This window comes from Saimiri boliviensis, chromosome 12, assembly GCF_048565385.1.
Source record: "Saimiri boliviensis isolate mSaiBol1 chromosome 12, mSaiBol1.pri, whole genome shotgun sequence".
NCBI lineage: Eukaryota > Metazoa > Chordata > Mammalia > Primates > Cebidae > Saimiri > Saimiri boliviensis.
Window position 1 is genome coordinate 11,155,545 of NC_133460.1, and position 16,183 is coordinate 11,171,727.

Consider the following 16,183-nt stretch of genomic DNA (forward strand, 5'->3'; position numbering starts at 1 on the left):
GCGGGGCTGTCGCCAGGGTAACCAGCGGTGCCCGTAGAGACCTCTTCCGGGGCGGGGCAAAGGAGGTCACTTCCGGGCTCCCGGCGGTTGCCGCGACGACGAAGCCGCCAGCCAATGGCTGGCGGACTGGCCTGAGGTTCCCGGCGTGCAGCGCGGCTGCCTGAGGGCAGCGGGCTCATGGCGCCGGGGTGGCGGCTGCTCGCGCTCTGGGCGCTGGCGGCTCTGGTTGTACCCAGCTCGGGACAGGAGGGCGACGGCGGGTGGTGAGCGGCCCGGGCCGGGCCGGGCCGGGCGGGGGATCACGTGCGGCGGGTCGGGCGCGGGCTGACCCGGCTGTGCCCGCAGGCGCCGGGGCGGGCCGGGGGCTGTGGCGGAGGAGGAGCGCTGCGAGGTGGAGCGCCGCGCCGACCTCACCTACACCGAGTTCGTGCGGCAGTACGTGCGCCCCTGTCCGCGGAGATCGCGCCCTGTCCACCTCCACCCGCCCGCCCAAGGCCGTCTTCCCCCGAGCTCGCGCGCGTGAGGGGCGGGGGCGGCGAGGGTGGCGGTCGAGCCTGGCCACGACCCTGCCCTTCCTTCCAGCTACGCGTTCGTCAGGCCCGTCATCCTGCAGGGACTCACGGACAACTCGGTGAGCGCGCGCCCGTCCCCGGCCACACTCGCACGTGCTGGGCCCGGCTGCTAAGCCCCCGCCCCCGCCCCCCGCCCCCGCAGAGGTTCCGGGCCCTATGCTCCCGCGAAAGATTGCTGGCGTCGTTTGGAGACAGAATGGTCCGGCTGAGCACCGCCAACACGTACTCCTACCAGAAAGGTGAGCTGCCCCACCCCGGGGCCCGCCTGCTTGCAACACCGGGACGGCTGGAGCAGCTGGTCCTGACCCCTCCCTTTCCTACAGTGGACTTGCCTTTCCAAGAGTATGTGGAGCAGCTGCTGCACCCCCAGGACCCCACCTCCCTGGGCAATGGTGAGTCAGCCGTGGGTGGCGGTGGTGGCGGCGGGGGAAGGCCGACACGCTTGGAGTCTCCAGGTGCCGGGATCCCTGTCCCCATCGTCTCTGTTGGCAGACACCCTGTACTTTTTCGGGGACAACAACTTCACTGAATGGGCCTCGCTTTTTCGGCACTACTCCCCACCCCCATTTGGTCTGCCGGGTACTGCTCCAGCGTACAGCTTTGGAATCGCAGGTGGGTGCTCCTTGGGACTGGGGAGGAGTGAGGCTTCTGAGAATGGACACAAAACAGGTGGGTCACCAGGTGCTCATAACCCTGCAGGAGCCGGCTCGGGGGTGCCCTTCCACTGGCACGGGCCTGGGTACTCGGAAGTGATCTACGGCCGAAAGGTCAGCATGGGGTGGGTGGGGGCCCAGGGCTGGATGCCCAACACGAGCAAGGGTGACGCTGCTGCTCCGGCCCACAGCGCTGGTTCCTCTATCCACCTGAGAAGACGCCAGAGTTCCACCCCAACAAGACCACGCTGGCCTGGCTCCGGGACACATACCCAGCCCTGCCACCGTCTGCCCGGCCCCTGGAGTGCACCATCCGGGCTGGTGAGGTCAGTGGTTGACAGGAGGAGACTGGGCCAGGTCAGAGGCCCCCAGCTAATCTCTGCTGTACCCCTCCCTCCACCAGGTGCTGTACTTCCCCGATCGCTGGTGGCATGCCACACTCAACCTTGACACCAGCGTCTTCATCTCCACCTTCCTCGGCTAGCCAGAGCAGTCAGCAGGCATTTCTGCCCCACAGAGCACTTCCTCACCTTGTGCTCACGGATTTTATTACACAGACAGTGGCCGAAGGGGCCTCAGCCCAGCCCAGCCCACCCTCACCTGCTTTTACAGCCCAGAAGTGGGGACGGGGAGGATCACGGCCCGGCAAGAGCTACGCTGAGAGGGGAACAGTCCAGAGCCCAACAGCAGAACTTGGGGGGAGGGGAAGAGGGTGGCCAGGGACACAAACTATGTACAGGGGCCGGGGCCTTCTGCCCTCCTGGGCCAGGACCTCGCTAGGGTGGGGGGCCTCAGTAGTCTTCTACCCAGCCGTTCTCAGAGATGAACGCGTCAATGACCTCCTTCATAGCCAGGTTGGGAATAAGCTGTTCCTGCGTCAGGGGGCTCCGAGTCACAGGGTCAAAATGACCCACACGCTGCAGCGACAACAGGCAGAGGATGCTCAGCGGGCCCAGGAGCGTGCTGCTGGCCCTGCCCACCCCCTGGCCACAGCCTGACCTGCAGGTGCTCCTCGATGTCCTTGCGGTCGTAGGTGATGCCACTGGGCGTGATGCAGGGCTCCCGCATCAGCTCAAAGCTGATCTTGCCGCACAGGTAGTCGGGGATGTCTCGCTTCTGTGGCACACGGGCACGGGGTCAGAGGCTGGGGAAGGGCCTGCTGTGGCACCTGCCACCCACAGCAACACTCACCTTCCTCTTCTCATCCACCTGAGAGAAGAGCTCATCCATGTCCGCCATGTATTTGTCCTGTGGAAAGTTGAGCAGTGCTTGGGAGGGACACCCCACCTCCCTCCTCCGGGGCACACAGACCCAACACGAGGCAGGGACACACGGACCCACAGCAGGGTGGGGACGCTCCCGCGCCACGTGCGCACACACAGACCCACGTGTGGATGGGGGCACCCTCACGTGCTTGGCCTCAATGCAGGCCTGCTGGGCCCGGACGTGGCTGTCGTCGTCATCACCCTCATGGTTCCGCTGGCACTCTTCCAGCTCCCTGGGGGATAAGCAGGGGCCCGTCAGAGATGGACCTGGCCAAGAGATGTCTGACCACACCCACCCCAACCTCAAGGCTAACATCTAGGCTGCTTCCCCACATTTACTACTCGCCAGTAAAAGCAATAAACATAGGTGTTGCTGATTGGTTATTCAGAATTATCCCCCGACAGGGCGGCCTGGGGTAAGGGTCCCACCTCTCACGCTCAGCCGCAATGAGCCTCGAAAGGTAGGAGTGCAGCTCACTCTCCTGGTGGATGCGCCGCTCCTCGATGCTGTTCCAGCGCTTCTTCTTCGCGATTCGAAGAGCGCTGGGGATGTCGTCCCCAAAGTTCAGTCGCTGCTCCTTGGCCAGGCTGTAGGCTGGGGAACAAGGGCTGCAAATCACCCTGGCCAGTCCAACCGCCAGGTCCCAGGAACCCCACAACCGGGCAGCTTGTCAGCCAACCTCGCTGCAAATTGGCGATGGCCTCGTCATAGCTCTCCATCTCCAGCTGGCACTGCCCCAAGAAGAAGTGAGCCTTCACAGACTGCCCGTCCAGCTCCAGGGCGCGCCGGCAGTCGGCCAGGGCCTGCTCATGCTGCTGCATCTTCAGGTAGCACAGGGCCCGGTTGGTGTAATACACGGCCACCAGCGGGTTCCGGGTCTAGGGACCAGGGCCAGGCCAGCCGCATCAGGGCGTAGGCTCAGCGTGCCCCCTCTGTCCCCAGGGCCCGTCCCAGCTTCTGCGATATGGCCAGGATCAAGAAACTAGACCTCCCAGTAGTCAAAGCCTCTGCGTCCAAGGATCTGCAGACAGGGAACTACTGGCTGAGCCTACACACTTCACTCCAATTGGTTTTGTAGTTTTCCAGATCTTTGGAGAGTCCCAGCTTTGGACCTGGGGTCATCAAGGGGCGAAGGCCCCTGGCCTCCCACCCACCCCGGCCGGCCTCCATCTAGCATCCCACCCTCGTTCCCGGCACCTGGCGCTGGGCTCGAGAACCAATGCTGGGCTTTCGGAGCCCAGGATACCCGCCGCGGAGGAGCCAGACCCTCGGCGGGGCCGGCCGGTCGCGGGCCTGGCCCTCCGCCTCGCCGTCGCCGCCCTCCCCGCGCGGGCGCACTCACGATCGCGCGGCCGTAGCAGGCCGCCGCCTCCGGGTACTTTCGGCCCACAAACAGACGGTTGCCCTGTTCCTTGAGCTCCTGCGCGCTCGGGCTCTTCTCGGGGCTACCGCCGCCAGCGCCCAGCCGCGCGCCGCCCTCCTTCTCCTCCTTGCCCTTCATGGCGCCGCGCGGCACGGCCTGGGCTGCGCTCCCAAGCTCCGCGCCTGGCGGCCCTGCACCCGCAGCCCGAGCCCGAGCCCCGCAGCCCGAGCCCGCGATCCGCTGGGGCCCGGCCCAGCTCCGCCGCCGGAACTTCCGGCCGGGGGCGGGATCAGCGGGGACGCAGGCGTCGGGGGGCGGGGAGGGCCGCGCGTGCGCCCAACCAGTCTGGGCGGGGACAGTGGGCCCGCGACGTCGCGGACTGCGAGGAACGCTCCGGTTCCTCGGCCCCGCGCTCTTCAGGGTCGGCGTTCGCGGAGGCCCGGCCTGCCCCGCTGAGGCCTCTTCAGAACTGGCCTCGGTGGCGGTCGTCCCATACATTCGATTTTCCCCGTGAGATGCCTTCTGGTTCGCTGAGGGCTTGCTTCCCTAAAAGCCTGTCCCGCCCACGTGGGATTCCGCCCCCGGCCCAACCCGCAAAGGTCCCATTCTCAGGGGCCCCGCCCCCAGCAGCCGGCGCCGCCCCCAGCAACGGGCCCTATCCGCAGAGGTCCCGACCCCGGCAGCCGCCCCCACCCCCAGCAGCTGGCCCATTGCAGAGGTCCCGCCCCCGGCAGCCGCCCCCACCCCCAGCAGCTGGCCCATCCGCAGAGGTCCCGCACCCGGCAGCCGCCCCCACCCCCAGCAGGGGGCCCATCGCAGAGGTCCCGCCCCCGGCAGCCGCCCCCACCCCCAGCAGCTAGCCCATCCGCAGAGGCCCCGCCCCTCAGCAGCCGGCCACGCCCCCAGCCCTTGAGCCAGCTGCAGCGGTTCCGCCCCCGACAGCCGCCCCAGCACCCAGCAGTTGGCCCATCCGCAGAGGCCCCGCCCCCAGCAGCCGGCCACGCTTCCATCAGTCAGCTCCGTCTGCAGAGGTTCCGCCCCTGGCAGCCAGCCCCGCCCTCAGGGGTCGACCCCATTTGCAGAGGCCCCGCCCCCGACAGCCGGCCCGTCCCCTGCACGTGAACATGGCATCTTCCCACGCGCTCTGGGGCTGTGAGGACCCCAGCAGCTTGTTGGGCTGCCATCCTGAAGCGCCACCGAAAGGTGCTACGAGCGCGCGCGGGCCCCCGAGAGCGGCTGGAAGCCGTGGACCGTTGATAGACTGGTAAGGGATGAAGGGATCCGTGGGGCGAGTGTCCCCGTGGCCGGACCTCCCCTCACCCCCTTTCCCAGGTAACGGGAGGAGTTGCTGGCGGCCATCAAGGGCCGAGCGGAGAAGCACGTGACGCGAAGGAAGCTGGAGCAGCTGCTAGCCTGGAGGCTGCCGGTGGGGTGCGGCCGGCGCGCGGGGCGGGGCCTCCGTAGGGCGGGCCCTCAGGGCGTGGCATCGGCGGGGTGGTGCTTCTTCGTGGGCGGGGCCTCCTAGGGACTTGTCTTCGTGGGGGCGGGGCTCTATCCTGGGGCGGGGCGGCGGGGTTCCTTGGTGGGTCCACCACCCCAGGCATCCTGACCTGGCCTCCCACAGAGAGGCCGCTTCTGGCCATGTCTGCAGCAGCGATGGCCACCAATTCCCCTGAGCTGGCTGTGCACTGCTGGACCTCCGCCTTCTGACTCCTGCCAGATTCGGGGGCCACAGTCAAAAACCTGTGTGCCTTCCGCCGTGTGGGCCCACCACATGTGACCCGGGTGGACACGACCTGGGTGCATAGGCATCCCTGTCTGTGAAGTCGGCAGTCTGGGCCCTTGCATGTTCCTGAGAGCAGGAGCAGGGTCTCCCAGAGCTTGTCCCGATGAGGTGTCTGGCTGCTGTCTCCTCACTGCTCAGAGCAGTCCTGGTGGCTGGAGCGCCAAAGCTGGAAGCCTTCTTGTCAGATGAGGCAGTGGCCACGGTGCCCAGCCTTCTGGCCCACAGTACACCCTCAGGCACAACCTGCTGTCCCTGGGCCGGGTTCGAGCTCTGAGCCAAGGTGATCGATCTGTACATGAGCAGGGTGGGGGGCCCTGTGCCCTGGGCCTGATTCCGTGTGCCCCTCCCTAGCCAGTGCCTCAGGACAGTGGACTCCTTACCTAGTGGGGACAGCGCTGTGGACCTGGGCCGTGGAGCAGAGGCTGTGCCCACACCTGTTGCCCAAACTTGGCCCCAGCCTGGCCACCCACGAGGATGCTAGGCCAGCCAAGAAGCGAAGGACCCAGGCTGAGTGGACTCGGCTAGGGCCCCGGCCCACTTACCCGCCACACAACCTCAGGCCTCGGATGTCACTGGATGCCAGAAAGGCCGCCACCATGGGAGCTCAATAAACACTTGCTGAACTCATGCCTGACCACACTCCTGGCCTGAACACACACCTGGCCCCCAACCCTCCTGGGTGCCCTTACTCCCACAGACACAGCACCTGTGGCCCAGGAAACAAGTCCCACACATGTCTCCATGTGCAGAGGTGCACAGGGAGGGAAGCCAGGCTCTCGTGGTGGGCAGGGCCCTGATGGTCCGTTCAGCAGGTGTGGAGATCCTGACAAGTTCCCCTGGTGCTGTGCAAAATATTTATTAATTATCCAAAAAGGCTCAGACTGTGAGTCCTGGGGGTAGGGAGTTGGCCGGGACAGGGTCTCCTCCGAGGCCACCCACACCCAAGGGGCACAGCAGCCCTGAGACGTCCGTTCACAAGGGCAGGCGTGAAGGCCCATGGGGGGACAGCCACCATGTGCAAGCCATGGCCTGTGCAGACTCAGGTAGCCGGTCAGGGCGGTGGGGGGATGTGGGCGCCAAGCAGGTCGTAGGCAAAGACGTTCCAGAAGACGGCGAAGAGCAGGAAGGTGCCGTAGGCCAGCAGCACCACCCACCAGCCGCACTGGTCCCGTAGGCGCTCCTCGTAGCTGCGCAGGATGGTCAGGCCCATGCTCACCCCCACCACCGCGCCTGCCAGGTGCGCCATGAAGCTGGGCTGTGGGCCCGAGGCGGGCAGCGGCGGGGAGAAGCGCAGCCACACGGCCCGGCCCACCTCGGAGCTCACTGCAGAGGGATTCGGCAGGTGGGAGGTGCCCCGGCTGCAGGCTGAGAGGGCCCCCCGCCCTCCCCCTCAATCCCTACTCACTGCACACCAAGGCCAGCACCATCCTCAGCAACTTGTAAGGACATCTCATCCCAGCCCAGTTCTAGGGGGGGTGTGCAGAGGAGAGGCCGTGAGGCTTGCCAGGGGCTCCTCCCCACGCCCCCCACCGGGCAGGCCCGTTACCATGACGACGTTGGCCAGGTGTGCCGAGCACAGGGCGTAGACCCCGCCGGAGCCTCCCACCACCGGGGCCCGCATGTCGGTGATGGAGACGGTTAAGGAGCCTGTGTGAGCAAGTGGTGGGTGAGGGTGCGGCCGGCCAGGGTAGGGGGCGAGGGTGTGCGCCTACCTCACCTGCCAGCACGCCCGCCAGGTAGAGCAGGCTGATGCGGAGCAGGCCATGCACCATCTCCAGGGGCACCCCGATCATCAGCTGCAGGAGGGCGTTGAACCCCAGCTGCTCCAGCCTGGCCACACGGGAGCAAATGGGCATGAGGGGTGGGGTCAGCCATCAGGCCCCACCCCCAGCCCTCTCCTCAAGTTGCTGCACCTGCCCTGAGGCTGAGCCTTTGATGGAACGGCAGATGGGGTGGGGGGGGCTCACTGGGCAGCAGCCCCACTCACCCGACGTGCATGAACATGTAGGTGAGGAAGCGCCAGGCACGGGCACGGTGCCCGGGGTGGTACACGAGGGGGCTCTTCATGTATTCAGGGTGGTAGGTCTGCAGCACCCACTTGTTGAGGCGGGCCCCATAGCACAGGAACACGATGATCTGGGGACACGAGTGTTAGCTGGTCAAGGCCAGGAGCGCGGGAGGCTCCCGGGGCAGCGGCTGGGGGGCCCACCTGGGCAAGGGTGACCGAGGCCATGAACACGGGGGGTGGGCAGCTGCGGTGTCGGTAGAAGTACCAGCGGCGGTCCACCTCGCAGGGCAGGATCTCGTAGGCCACGTAGCGCACAAACCGCTTGTAGACTCCCAGGCCCGGCTCGTCCAGCAGCCCGTCCCGGGGCAGTGCCCGCTGTCCGTTAGCAATGGCCCGCTTGAAGCTGCTGGAGCGCTTGCTGCTGATCTGAGGGCAGGGGCCTGAGCATGGGCCACGGACCTTCCCACGGCACCCCTGCCTGCGGGGCTCACCCACCTCCCCACATCCACAGGACCCCTCCCGTGAGGGCCGCCTGCCCACCTCCTCTGACTAGGACAGTTAACCTTCCGCCCGCCCACCGTGGCACTGACCAGGTCCACCAGCTCCTGGTAGCAGACCTGGCCCTGCTCGTTGCTCTGAGCCAGGGCCACCAGCATGTCCAGCTTGGCCGGGTCCAGAGGCAGCTCATGGCTGTGCACCAGGCCAGCGAAGCTGTCTGCACCGATGAAGCCTGTGTTCTCGGGATCCAGCTGCTGCAGTGAGGAGCCGCGGACCAACGCCTGAATGTGGGCCAGACCCCTGGACCAAAGGGCCGGACCAGGCTGGCTGGGAGCGTCAGGCTCAGGATCCAGGCACTTTTGGGACAGGGGCCCCATGCCTGCCTGTTGCCTGGGACCCTACTTGAGCCCAGGAGCTGGCAGGGCACTGGTGCCTGGATCCCAGTCCTCCAGCTCTTCAGCTGTTTCCCCACCTTCCACCCTACCCACCCAGGAAGGGGAGGGCCAAGGTCCAAGAGCAGCCAGCCACCAGCCAGCCCTCCCTCCCTTCCCCACTTCCACCCTCTCTCCCTTCCCCCTCCCCCCAGGAGCCCTGGTCCAGTCAGTCCCCTCCTGGGGCCCAAGACACAGGGGCCAAGGTCGTGGAGGGATGAGGTGGGTGCCGAGCGGGGCTCTCGGGGAGCTCGGTCCCGCACAAGCTCAGCTCAGCGGCAGGAGGGCCGCATTGGGGGCGGTGCCAGCTCCCCAGACCACCCCCCGACGCACCTGCTCCTGGATGAGCTGCAGCAGCGAGCTCCTGTCCATAGAGCCGGGCCGGGGGCCGGGGTCGGCGGCCGCGGCCGGGAGGGGCTGCTCTGCGGACGACTCCGCTCCGCCCCAGCCGGCCCGCTCCGCCCGCTCCGATCGGCGCCGCGCTTGGGCCGCGTCACCGAGTCGCCCGCCTGCCCGCCCCTGCCGCACACGGCGCCACGCGCGGCCAGGACACGCGCGCACCCTGCACGCGGACGCACATCCCGGACAGGAACCGCCTCCAGCGAGCACCGCGTCCCAGTGCCGGCCCCCACCCCCGCTCTGGCGCAGCTCCAGCGCACTGGACGACCTCCGCGGCAGCAGCTGGTAAACGGAGTCACGGGGATAGGCGGCACCTAAAACCCCCCATACAAGACCGTTCGCCCTCTCACAGCCTTCCTGGGCTCAGGCCTGTGAGGCTGCCACCTTCTCCAGGAAGCTTTCCCTGAGCCGTGCTTGCTCCCTCCAGGCTGACCCAGTGCTCCAGGCAGTTCCTGCTTTGAACCGGCTGGAGCTGCTCCCTGCTTGGGGCAGATACACGCTCTACCTCTAGTGGAAGCCCCCTCGGCCCCACACCCCACACAACCACCTCCTAGGATGAGGGAGACCCTGCTGCAGCTGCCTGCGCTCTGACGATGAAGCCCAGCCCACTCGTCCATGCCCTGGGCTGGAGGCCCCTGACCGCTCTTCCGGCTCCATGCAGGAGAGCAAAGCTTCCCACCCTATGAAGGCGCCCGGGTGGACACAAGGGGCATTCAGACAGAGCAGAGCCCCCAGAGGGCAGGGCTGCAGTTGGGGTGAGGGGACCTGCTCCCGGGAGTGGACCAAGCCCTCAACAATGGAGGTAACAGACGAGACATGTGTGACTATGGCAGCCCCTACAAGGGCCACTCAAACAGCTCCTCCTAGGGATGTAGTAGTCCCAGCAGGCAGCCACAAGGTACAGCGGGCTAAGACAGCAGGAGTCGGGGGAGGGGCTTCTGGGCCCGATGCCACAAGCTCCCCGGCAGAGCCTGTGTGGTCCAGGCCTGCGGGTATTTGTCTGGGCCACCTTGGGAAGCCCATGCTGTGGGTCCCGAGAAGCAGGCATCTGAGCTCAACTCCAAGCCTGTCCCTCCCTCCGGCCCATCCTGCTCCCCTTGGGCCAGGACCCTGGGGCTCTGTGGCAGGCAGCGATCACACCTGGTCACACTTACAAGCCCAGATTCTTGGCACAGCTCAGCCAGGCTGGCAAGATGCTCTGGAGAGTGAGTGGGCAGCTCCAGGGAACACTAGACCCCAGGAAGGGGTCAGTCACCAGGAAAACATCTCAGGCACCAGCGCCCCCCAGTCCATGCCGAGCACACACCATCCGCCTACAGTGGGCTCCCACTATCAGACGCTGGGGCTCCCAGGCCACAGCCTGACTGGACCTTCCAGAGGCCACACACACAGCCCTGGGACCTCAGGACAGGGACGCACGGACAAGGGAGGAATGACGTGTCCAGCCCACATCAAGACAAAGAACACATTTGAGGTTGATACAAGGTAAGTTGTCTTCAGAGACTGGGATCCGAGAGATGGAAAAGACACAGTGAAGTTTAATTGGGAAGCCCAACCTCCTGTCCTCTGCCGTGGCTCCAAATTCAAGGGAGTGGAAACCCCCACCCGGAGCTCCGCCTCCCAGCCCTCCTCATATCCACTGGCCACCCAGGACCAGAAAAGCGGGTAGAGCCCTGAGAATTCTGGGTCTGGGGTCACTGGCTTCCACACCCGTGCTCCCCAGCCCAATACACGTCCTGCCGAGGTGGGCAGTGCGCGACAGTGTGGCCGGCACTCGGGACTCCTGCTCAGCCGCCAAGGCTCCAACAGCCCAGCGGAGCCTTGGGGGTCGGAGAGGAGCCAGGGCAGTGCGTGGCCGCACGAGGCCCCGCTGCAGACAGACAGACCTGCCTTCAGAAGCAGAAAGGCAGCAGAAGGGTGTTCCCAGCATGGCGGCCTGGCCTGCACCCAGCGGTGCTGCCCCGGCAGAGCCAGGCCCAGGTTGAGAGGGACTTGGGTACCAGGGCCCTCACTGGCTCTTCACCAGGACCCTGTAGAGCGAGAAGCTGAGGACTGCAGCCATGGCGGCCCCGACAACCCCTAGCAGCCCCCGGAGCCAGAAGGAGGAGGGACGCGGCTCTGCGTAGACCAAGTGTCTGCAAGAGAGAGAGCTGTCTGCAGACGCCTCAGGCACAGGCCCCCCGCTGCTTCGGGGCACCCTCCCATGTCCTGGACAGTCACAGGGCCCCATGGGCAAGGTTCCCAGACCAGAGGCACAGCCAGCAGATGCCAGGCCATGGAGGGGCATGCCTGGGCACTGACTCCCTCTGCCACACAAAACCACCCCGCAACCCTGGCCCCAGTTGCTGCCCACTGCCCAGATGACAGACACAGCTGCCGGGTACCCACGGGAAGGCGGCCATGGTGGCGAGCTGGGTGAAGATGGCGGCGCTGGGCTCGGCTGGGCCAGCACAAGAGAATGGCACCGGAGCAGGCAGCCGGTGCTTGCGGCAGAACTCGGCTGGCGACAGACCAGCCGGCAGGACACCTTCGGGCAGGTCTGCCTTGGAGGAGACGAAGAGGCAGGGCGTCTGCCCGTCCATGTAATGGCGCTGTGAGCAGAGCACAGTGTGAGGGCCTGTCCTGGGCTGGCTGAGGCACAGCTGGTGGGACAGACCCTGCCCCGCGACCACGCGGCCCTTGCAGGACCCCACCTTGTAGACGCTGGCACAGTGTGCAAAGGACTCTGGGTCACTACCATCAAACATCAAGCAGGCAACATCACAGGCGGCGTCCAGCGACGTGGCCAGCAGGCCCTCTGGGCCCACCTCACATAGCTGGGACAGATGGTGACCTCAGGGAGGGCCCCTGGGGCTGGGTCCCCCAAGGGCTGTGCCAGGCAAGCCTGGGTGTCCCCGGGTCCACCCTCGGGCACTGGCCGGCCCCCCAGCACTCACAATCAGGTACTTCTCCTGCCCGTTGACCCGCACCGTGTCGACGGCGTAGCCGGGAGGCTCCTCCCTGGTGTCCTGGTGCTGAGGGAGGGGAGACCCTGAGACTCGCTGGCTCCCCAGATTGCCCTGCCCAGCCACTGGAGCCCCTAGGGTGGGGAATGGGTGCTCACCCCCAGGCTGCGGCCGAGGAAGGCCTGCAGGAAGGCGGACTTGCCCACTCCGCGGGCCCCTACCACCTTGCATAGAAGGACGCTCCGCTGCGTCTGTCCCTTCTCCTGGTCCAGTCTCTTCTCACGGGTGACTGTGAGGACAGACCCAGGTTAGGGCGGCAGCCAGGGTGCTGGGCCCAGGCCCCGGGAAGGTGGGTGCCTACCTGTGATGGCGCGGGTCTGGGAGTCCTGCTCACAGAGGGTGGGGTAGCCCAGGTAGCCCAGGTGCCCGAGGCAGCTCCGGACGTCCAGGTAGGTCACCAGACTGGGGGTGGGCGGGAGGCACAGCGTTATGGTGGGGAGGGTGGCGCAGTGGGGGGGCGTGGTGCGTGCCTTGCTTACGTCCACTGGCAGAGGTATCCGTGTAGGGGCAGCCGGTCGGCCTCCGTGCGGACCATGCGCGGAAGCTCGGGGCCCCAGGGGGCCGCCGGGAACACACTGAAGAGGCTCTGCAGCTCCACTGGCGAGAGGGCGCCGTCATGGTCCTGTGGGGGAGGGGCTGTGGTGACGTGTGCGGCGAAGTGGGGGGCGGGGGGGTCGCCATGCTCTCACCTGGTCGTGCTTCTCAAACACCCTCTGCACAAACTGGTACCCGAGGTGGTTGAGCTCTGTGCTACAGCCAGGGGGCACGTGCAGCCTGCAGGGAGGCGACAGCGCATTAAGTTCCCAGGAGACTGTGCCCCAGCGCTCGGCATGTCTGCCACCCTGCCGGCCTCGTCTGAGGACCCAGATGCTCCTGTACGCCCCTAACCCTGCAGCTGGGACGGGAGGGTGCCCATCTGGCTCCAGCACATGGGAGGCCCAGCTGAGGCCCCCAGGCCACACCCCAACCTGCCAGCCCCAGCAGGGTGAACAAGGCGAGCGCAGTGTTGGTAAGGGGCCAGCCCCCTCCCCGACTCAGCTCTGTGGATGACGAGGGGTTCAGGGTACAGCCAGGCAGGGGGGCCTGTGCTGCAGGGCACAACCCCAGACAGCCACTGAGCGAGACCTGCCCTGACCCTCAGCCCCAGACCCACTCACGGAGGAAACAGGTAGTCGGCTGTCAGCTCCAGGGCGTCACTGTAGCCGAAGCGCCTGAGGATGGTCCACGTGGTCTCATGCCGGCCACGCTGGATGAATAGCGTGTTCAGGAAAAGGAAGCCTGCACCGAGACAGAGGAGTGGGAGCACCAGGCGCAGCCCCCTCCCCACACCCCCCAGCCACAGCAAGCACCCGGCCTCACCATCCAGGGTCAGCCGGCCTTCCCACACGCCGCCAGCCACATTCTTGCACACCACCATCTTCACGTCCTCCAGGGCCTGCGGAGCCAAGGGGTGCCCGAAGCAGGATTTCTGCCTCCGAGAGAAAGTTGCCACGAGTCAGCCAGCCACCCAGAGATGGCCCACTCCGTCACTCCCGGGGCTGGGCACCGAGGGGCGGGGCTGGGGCACACCTGGAAGGCGTTGAGCTCCTCGTCACTGAGTGCCTGGTCCAGGTCCTGATCTGAGAGCCTGAAGATGCGCGTCAGAGCCTGGGTGCACGCGGGCCTCAACTGCGGGGAAGCTGGCTCAGCATCCTTAGGCGGCCGGCGCCAACCCACCCTGCCACCCCAACCCAACACCCCCTGGGCTCCTGGGGACCAGTGCATGAAGCTCCAGCCGATGGCCTACCTGCTTGGCCTCAGGATCGTAGAGTGGGGCTGTGGGGTGCAGGACCGCCTTCTGGGCGTAGTAAAACAGCTCGGAGATGTTCCTCAGGTTCTTGGCAGAACACTGGGAAAGTGGGAACAGACTCAGGACGCAGGCTGAGGATACAAGGAAATAAGGAGGCCCCGCCACGGGCCCTGCCTCTACCCCAGCACCTCGGCTGGGACGCGCTCACCTCCACACAGGTCTCTATCTCGGGAAACTGGCTCATGATGGGGAGCACGGCCTCCATGGAGCTCCCCGACCGCAGGTCTGACTTGTTGCCCACTAGGATGATGGGCACCCTGGGTTGGAGGCCCATGGTCACTAGGGGCAGGGGAGCCCAAGGTCCCAGCCCCTTCCACATCCCCCTCATTACCTGGGCCCCCTCGTGGTCCCCCCATTCACCAGCGGAATCCATTTAGTTCGAATCTACAAAGCAAAGCCTGGCTGTGAGCCAGAGCTGGAGCCTGGCTCAGGGAGAACAAAAGGGGAGGTCAAGGCCAACCGCGGGCCCAAGTCACGCCACCGGAGAAGAAAGCTGGTGCAAGACGGCAAGCAGCAGGCGTGATCACATCTGTCTGACCCTAGTGACTCCCAAACACCCCCAAGGTCACTGGGGCCCAAGCCCAGGGTAGCCCCTGACACAGGCCCTCTGCAGCGCTCCCCCTGGGAAGAAATGGCTCCCACGGGGAGATCCCAGACCCTCTGGGGAAGTGGGATCACAGGAGAGAGCCAGGTGATTCCTCGTGAGGCTCCCCAGAATGCTGTGAGAGGTGGCACTGGCCACAGGTTGGGTGAGGGTCCACCTGGGCCACCCTGTCTCTGCCACTGGGGTCTGCACCGAGGAGAGGGTGCTGCTGACCGTGCTGGGCACCGGGGGCTTACCTTCTCGATAGTGGCCTCCTCAGAGACATCATACACCACGCACACCACGTTTGCCTGAGAGAACGGTGATAAGGCCTGGGTGACAGGGCTGCCGGCTCCCCACCAACAACCCTGACCAGTCCACACCATCTCCCGGCTCCAGGAGGCCCCAGGCGCTCACAGGTAACGTGGCGGTGGCTCTGAGGCTGGGAAAGCCCAGGGTTCGCTGGACCCTACCTTCGCTGGACCCTACCTACAGCCTGGTGCTGATAGCCACTGGTGAACGCTCAGAGAAGCCCCTTCCCCCCCAACTGCAGGTGCACAAACACCAGGGCTCAGCAGCACAGTTGTGCTCAGCAAGGCCCTCAGAGGAGAGGACTCGGGACAGATACTGCCATACTTGCAACCTAGCACCCTGCAAGAGACCCAGATGCCACCTTGGCCCCTGCCTCTCCCCTCACTACAGTCAGGGTATCAAAGAGGACAGCAGTGAGGGGTGCCCCGGCAGAGACTGCCCTGGGGGGCTGTGGCCTGTGCCCTTGCCTAGAGATGTCCCTGGTACTCATGCTGATACTGTGAGCCCCGGGTGGTGGGCTGGAGCACGCAGCAGAGGGAGGTGGCGCACACAGAGCCACAGAAAGAGCAAACGCTACTGCCACCTGGGCAGGAGGGAGGACCAGCCCGAGTAAGGGCCCTAGTATCCCCGGAGCGCCACGGGACTGAGTGGTGCCGGCTCCCAGGGGGTGCGATGTGGGGGCCCCGACAATCCTCAGCACGGAGGTCACAGCATTACCAGGGCCAAGGACACCCTGAGCACCTCAGTCCAATCCCCCAGCAGGCGAAGCCGATTAGGCCGAGCCCGCGCCCCGCCCCTCCCTCGGCCCGCGCACCACGGGCACCTTGTGGATCTCCTCGCGCAGCTCCTCGTCCGACTGCTCGGCTTCTAGGGAGAGGAAGACACCCCACTGCAGACCCAGCAGGACCGCCGGGCCGGGCCCCGGGGAGGCTGCGGCGGCTACCTGAGTAGTCCACGATGTGGGTGGGCACCTTCTCCGGGGTGACGTCCGCGGGGATCGTGATCTCCTCCGCGCGGGAAGGGACCTGCAAGGGACCCGCGCGCTCACCAGGGAACCCCGGCCCGGCCCGCTCCCGCCCCCGCGGCCGCGGCCGGCGCACCCCTCACCTCCTCGGGGAACTCCTCGCCCACCAGCGACAGGATCAGCGACGTCTTCCCCACCTGGGCTGCACGGGACGAGGCGGGGAGGTCAGCGCGGGGACCAAGGTCAAGGCACCCCCCGACCCCCAAGACCCTCACCCCACGCCCCGGCCGACGTAATTCCGAGACTCCCGGCCCGGCGCCTACCCTCGCCCAGTAGCAGGATGCGCACGTCCCGCCTCATGGCTGCGGCCCAGAGCCGCAACCCGACCCAGAACCCGACCCCAACCCCGACCCTGACCAAGTCCTCAACCCTTCGCTCGGTCCCCGCGCCCGCCCCACACTTCCGGTGCTCGGCCGCATACTTCCGGCCCCGCC

At 66.6% G+C, this 16,183-nt stretch overlaps 4 protein-coding genes across 12 annotated transcripts; 1 reads left to right on the plus strand and 3 right to left on the minus strand.

Annotated features, from left to right (window-relative positions):
- The first annotated feature begins 82 nt into the window (after positions 1-82).
- JMJD8 (jumonji domain containing 8) lies at positions 83-2,856 on the plus strand. 2 transcript variants are annotated; one of them, XM_074381825.1, is made up of 9 exons: positions 83-263; positions 346-435; positions 583-631; positions 715-811; positions 896-964; positions 1,065-1,184; positions 1,272-1,339; positions 1,417-1,546; positions 1,629-2,856. In XM_074381825.1, exons 1-9 carry the CDS (start codon positions 178-180, stop codon positions 1,673-1,675), a joined length of 756 nt encoding a protein of 251 aa, XP_074237926.1. In that variant the 5' UTR covers positions 83-177; the 3' UTR covers positions 1,676-2,856. The 2 variants fall into 2 exon arrangements, with proteins under 2 accessions (XP_074237926.1, XP_039333867.1); XM_039477933.2 differs by having other exon boundaries at positions 102-263; positions 1,417-1,551.
- On the minus strand, positions 1,729-4,144 carry STUB1 (STIP1 homology and U-box containing protein 1). 2 transcript variants are annotated; one of them, XM_039477932.2, is made up of 7 exons: positions 3,834-4,144; positions 3,171-3,369; positions 2,920-3,085; positions 2,636-2,723; positions 2,417-2,473; positions 2,225-2,341; positions 1,729-2,142 (listed from the first exon to the last, which is right to left on the minus strand). In XM_039477932.2, the coding sequence occupies exons 1-7, from the start codon at positions 3,990-3,992 to the stop codon at positions 2,017-2,019; spliced, it is 912 nt and encodes a 303-aa protein (XP_039333866.2). In that variant the 5' UTR covers positions 3,993-4,144; the 3' UTR covers positions 1,729-2,016. The 2 variants fall into 2 exon arrangements, with proteins under 2 accessions (XP_039333866.2, XP_039333865.2); XM_039477931.2 differs by having other exon boundaries at positions 1,757-2,142; positions 2,417-2,723.
- Positions 4,145-6,112: 1,968 nt separating this feature from the next.
- On the minus strand, positions 6,113-10,362 carry RHBDL1 (rhomboid like 1). Of its 4 annotated transcripts, XM_003928353.4 has the most exons (8): positions 8,911-10,362; positions 8,239-8,400; positions 7,850-8,074; positions 7,628-7,776; positions 7,358-7,470; positions 7,187-7,287; positions 7,046-7,106; positions 6,472-6,963 (listed from the first exon to the last, which is right to left on the minus strand). In XM_003928353.4, exons 1-8 carry the CDS (start codon positions 8,947-8,949, stop codon positions 6,692-6,694), a joined length of 1,122 nt encoding a protein of 373 aa, XP_003928402.1. In that variant the 5' UTR covers positions 8,950-10,362; the 3' UTR covers positions 6,472-6,691. The 4 variants fall into 4 exon arrangements, with proteins under 4 accessions (XP_074237924.1, XP_074237923.1, XP_003928402.1 ...); XM_074381823.1 differs by having other exon boundaries at positions 6,113-6,963; positions 7,187-7,470; XM_039477862.2 differs by lacking the exon at positions 8,911-10,362 and having other exon boundaries at positions 6,598-6,963; positions 8,239-8,901.
- A 132-nt stretch (positions 10,363-10,494) lies between these two features.
- On the minus strand, positions 10,495-16,183 carry RHOT2 (ras homolog family member T2). Of its 4 annotated transcripts, none has more exons than XM_074381821.1 (19): positions 16,013-16,180; positions 15,833-15,891; positions 15,669-15,750; positions 15,549-15,592; positions 14,671-14,724; positions 14,162-14,214; positions 13,979-14,070; positions 13,768-13,869; positions 13,551-13,649; positions 13,341-13,449; positions 13,139-13,259; positions 12,671-12,755; positions 12,461-12,603; positions 12,283-12,383; positions 12,080-12,210; positions 11,913-11,990; positions 11,670-11,792; positions 11,365-11,567; positions 10,495-11,111 (listed from the first exon to the last, which is right to left on the minus strand). In XM_074381821.1, the coding sequence occupies exons 6-19, from the start codon at positions 14,184-14,186 to the stop codon at positions 10,985-10,987; spliced, it is 1,539 nt and encodes a 512-aa protein (XP_074237922.1). In that variant the 5' UTR covers positions 14,187-14,214; positions 14,671-14,724; positions 15,549-15,592; positions 15,669-15,750; positions 15,833-15,891; positions 16,013-16,180; the 3' UTR covers positions 10,495-10,984. The 4 variants fall into 4 exon arrangements, with proteins under 4 accessions (XP_074237922.1, XP_003928401.1, XP_074237921.1 ...); XM_003928352.4 differs by having other exon boundaries at positions 13,979-14,087; XM_074381820.1 differs by having other exon boundaries at positions 13,139-13,449; positions 16,013-16,183.

What these genes read in the sequence shown, in the direction of transcription:
- JMJD8 (XM_039477933.2), top strand. Translation starts at nt 178, where the DNA reads ATGGCGCCGGGGTGGCGGCTGCTCGCGCTCTGGGCGCTGGCGGCTCTG. An exon ending in CCCCACCTCCCTGGGCAATG is followed by an intron (nt 965 to 1,064) that starts GTGAGTCAGCCG and finishes CTCTGTTGGCAG; the next exon opens with ACACCCTGTACTTTTTCGGG. An exon ending in GCACCATCCGGGCTGGTGAG is followed by an intron (nt 1,552 to 1,628) that starts GTCAGTGGTTGA and finishes TCCCTCCACCAG; the next exon opens with GTGCTGTACTTCCCCGATCG.
- RHBDL1 (XM_074381822.1), bottom strand. Translation starts at nt 8,523, where the DNA reads ATGGGGCCCCTGTCCCAAAAGTGCCTGGATCCTGAGCCTGACGCTCCC. An exon ending in ACCAGGAGCTGGTGGACCTG is followed by an intron (nt 8,075 to 8,238) that starts GTCAGTGCCACG and finishes CCCTGCCCTCAG; the next exon opens with ATCAGCAGCAAGCGCTCCAG. An exon ending in TACATGTTCATGCACGTCGG is followed by an intron (nt 7,471 to 7,627) that starts GTGAGTGGGGCT and finishes CCGTGTGGCCAG; the next exon opens with GCTGGAGCAGCTGGGGTTCA.
- STUB1 (XM_039477931.2), bottom strand. Translation starts at nt 3,992, where the DNA reads ATGAAGGGCAAGGAGGAGAAGGAGGGCGGCGCGCGGCTGGGCGCTGGC. An exon ending in CCTGCTACGGCCGCGCGATC is followed by an intron (nt 3,370 to 3,833) that starts GTGAGTGCGCCC and finishes CCTGGTCCCTAG; the next exon opens with ACCCGGAACCCGCTGGTGGC. An exon ending in AGGTGGATGAGAAGAGGAAG is followed by an intron (nt 2,342 to 2,416) that starts GTGAGTGTTGCT and finishes CGTGTGCCACAG; the next exon opens with AAGCGAGACATCCCCGACTA.
- RHOT2 (XM_039477861.2), bottom strand. Translation starts at nt 16,049, where the DNA reads ATGAGGCGGGACGTGCGCATCCTGCTACTGGGCGAGG. An exon ending in GGGACCACGAGGGGGCCCAG is followed by an intron (nt 14,088 to 14,161) that starts GTAATGAGGGGG and finishes CCTCCAACCCAG; the next exon opens with GGTGCCCATCATCCTAGTGG. An exon ending in GCCGACTACCTGTTTCCTCC is followed by an intron (nt 12,756 to 13,138) that starts GTGAGTGGGTCT and finishes GCCTCCCTGCAG; the next exon opens with GCTGCACGTGCCCCCTGGCT.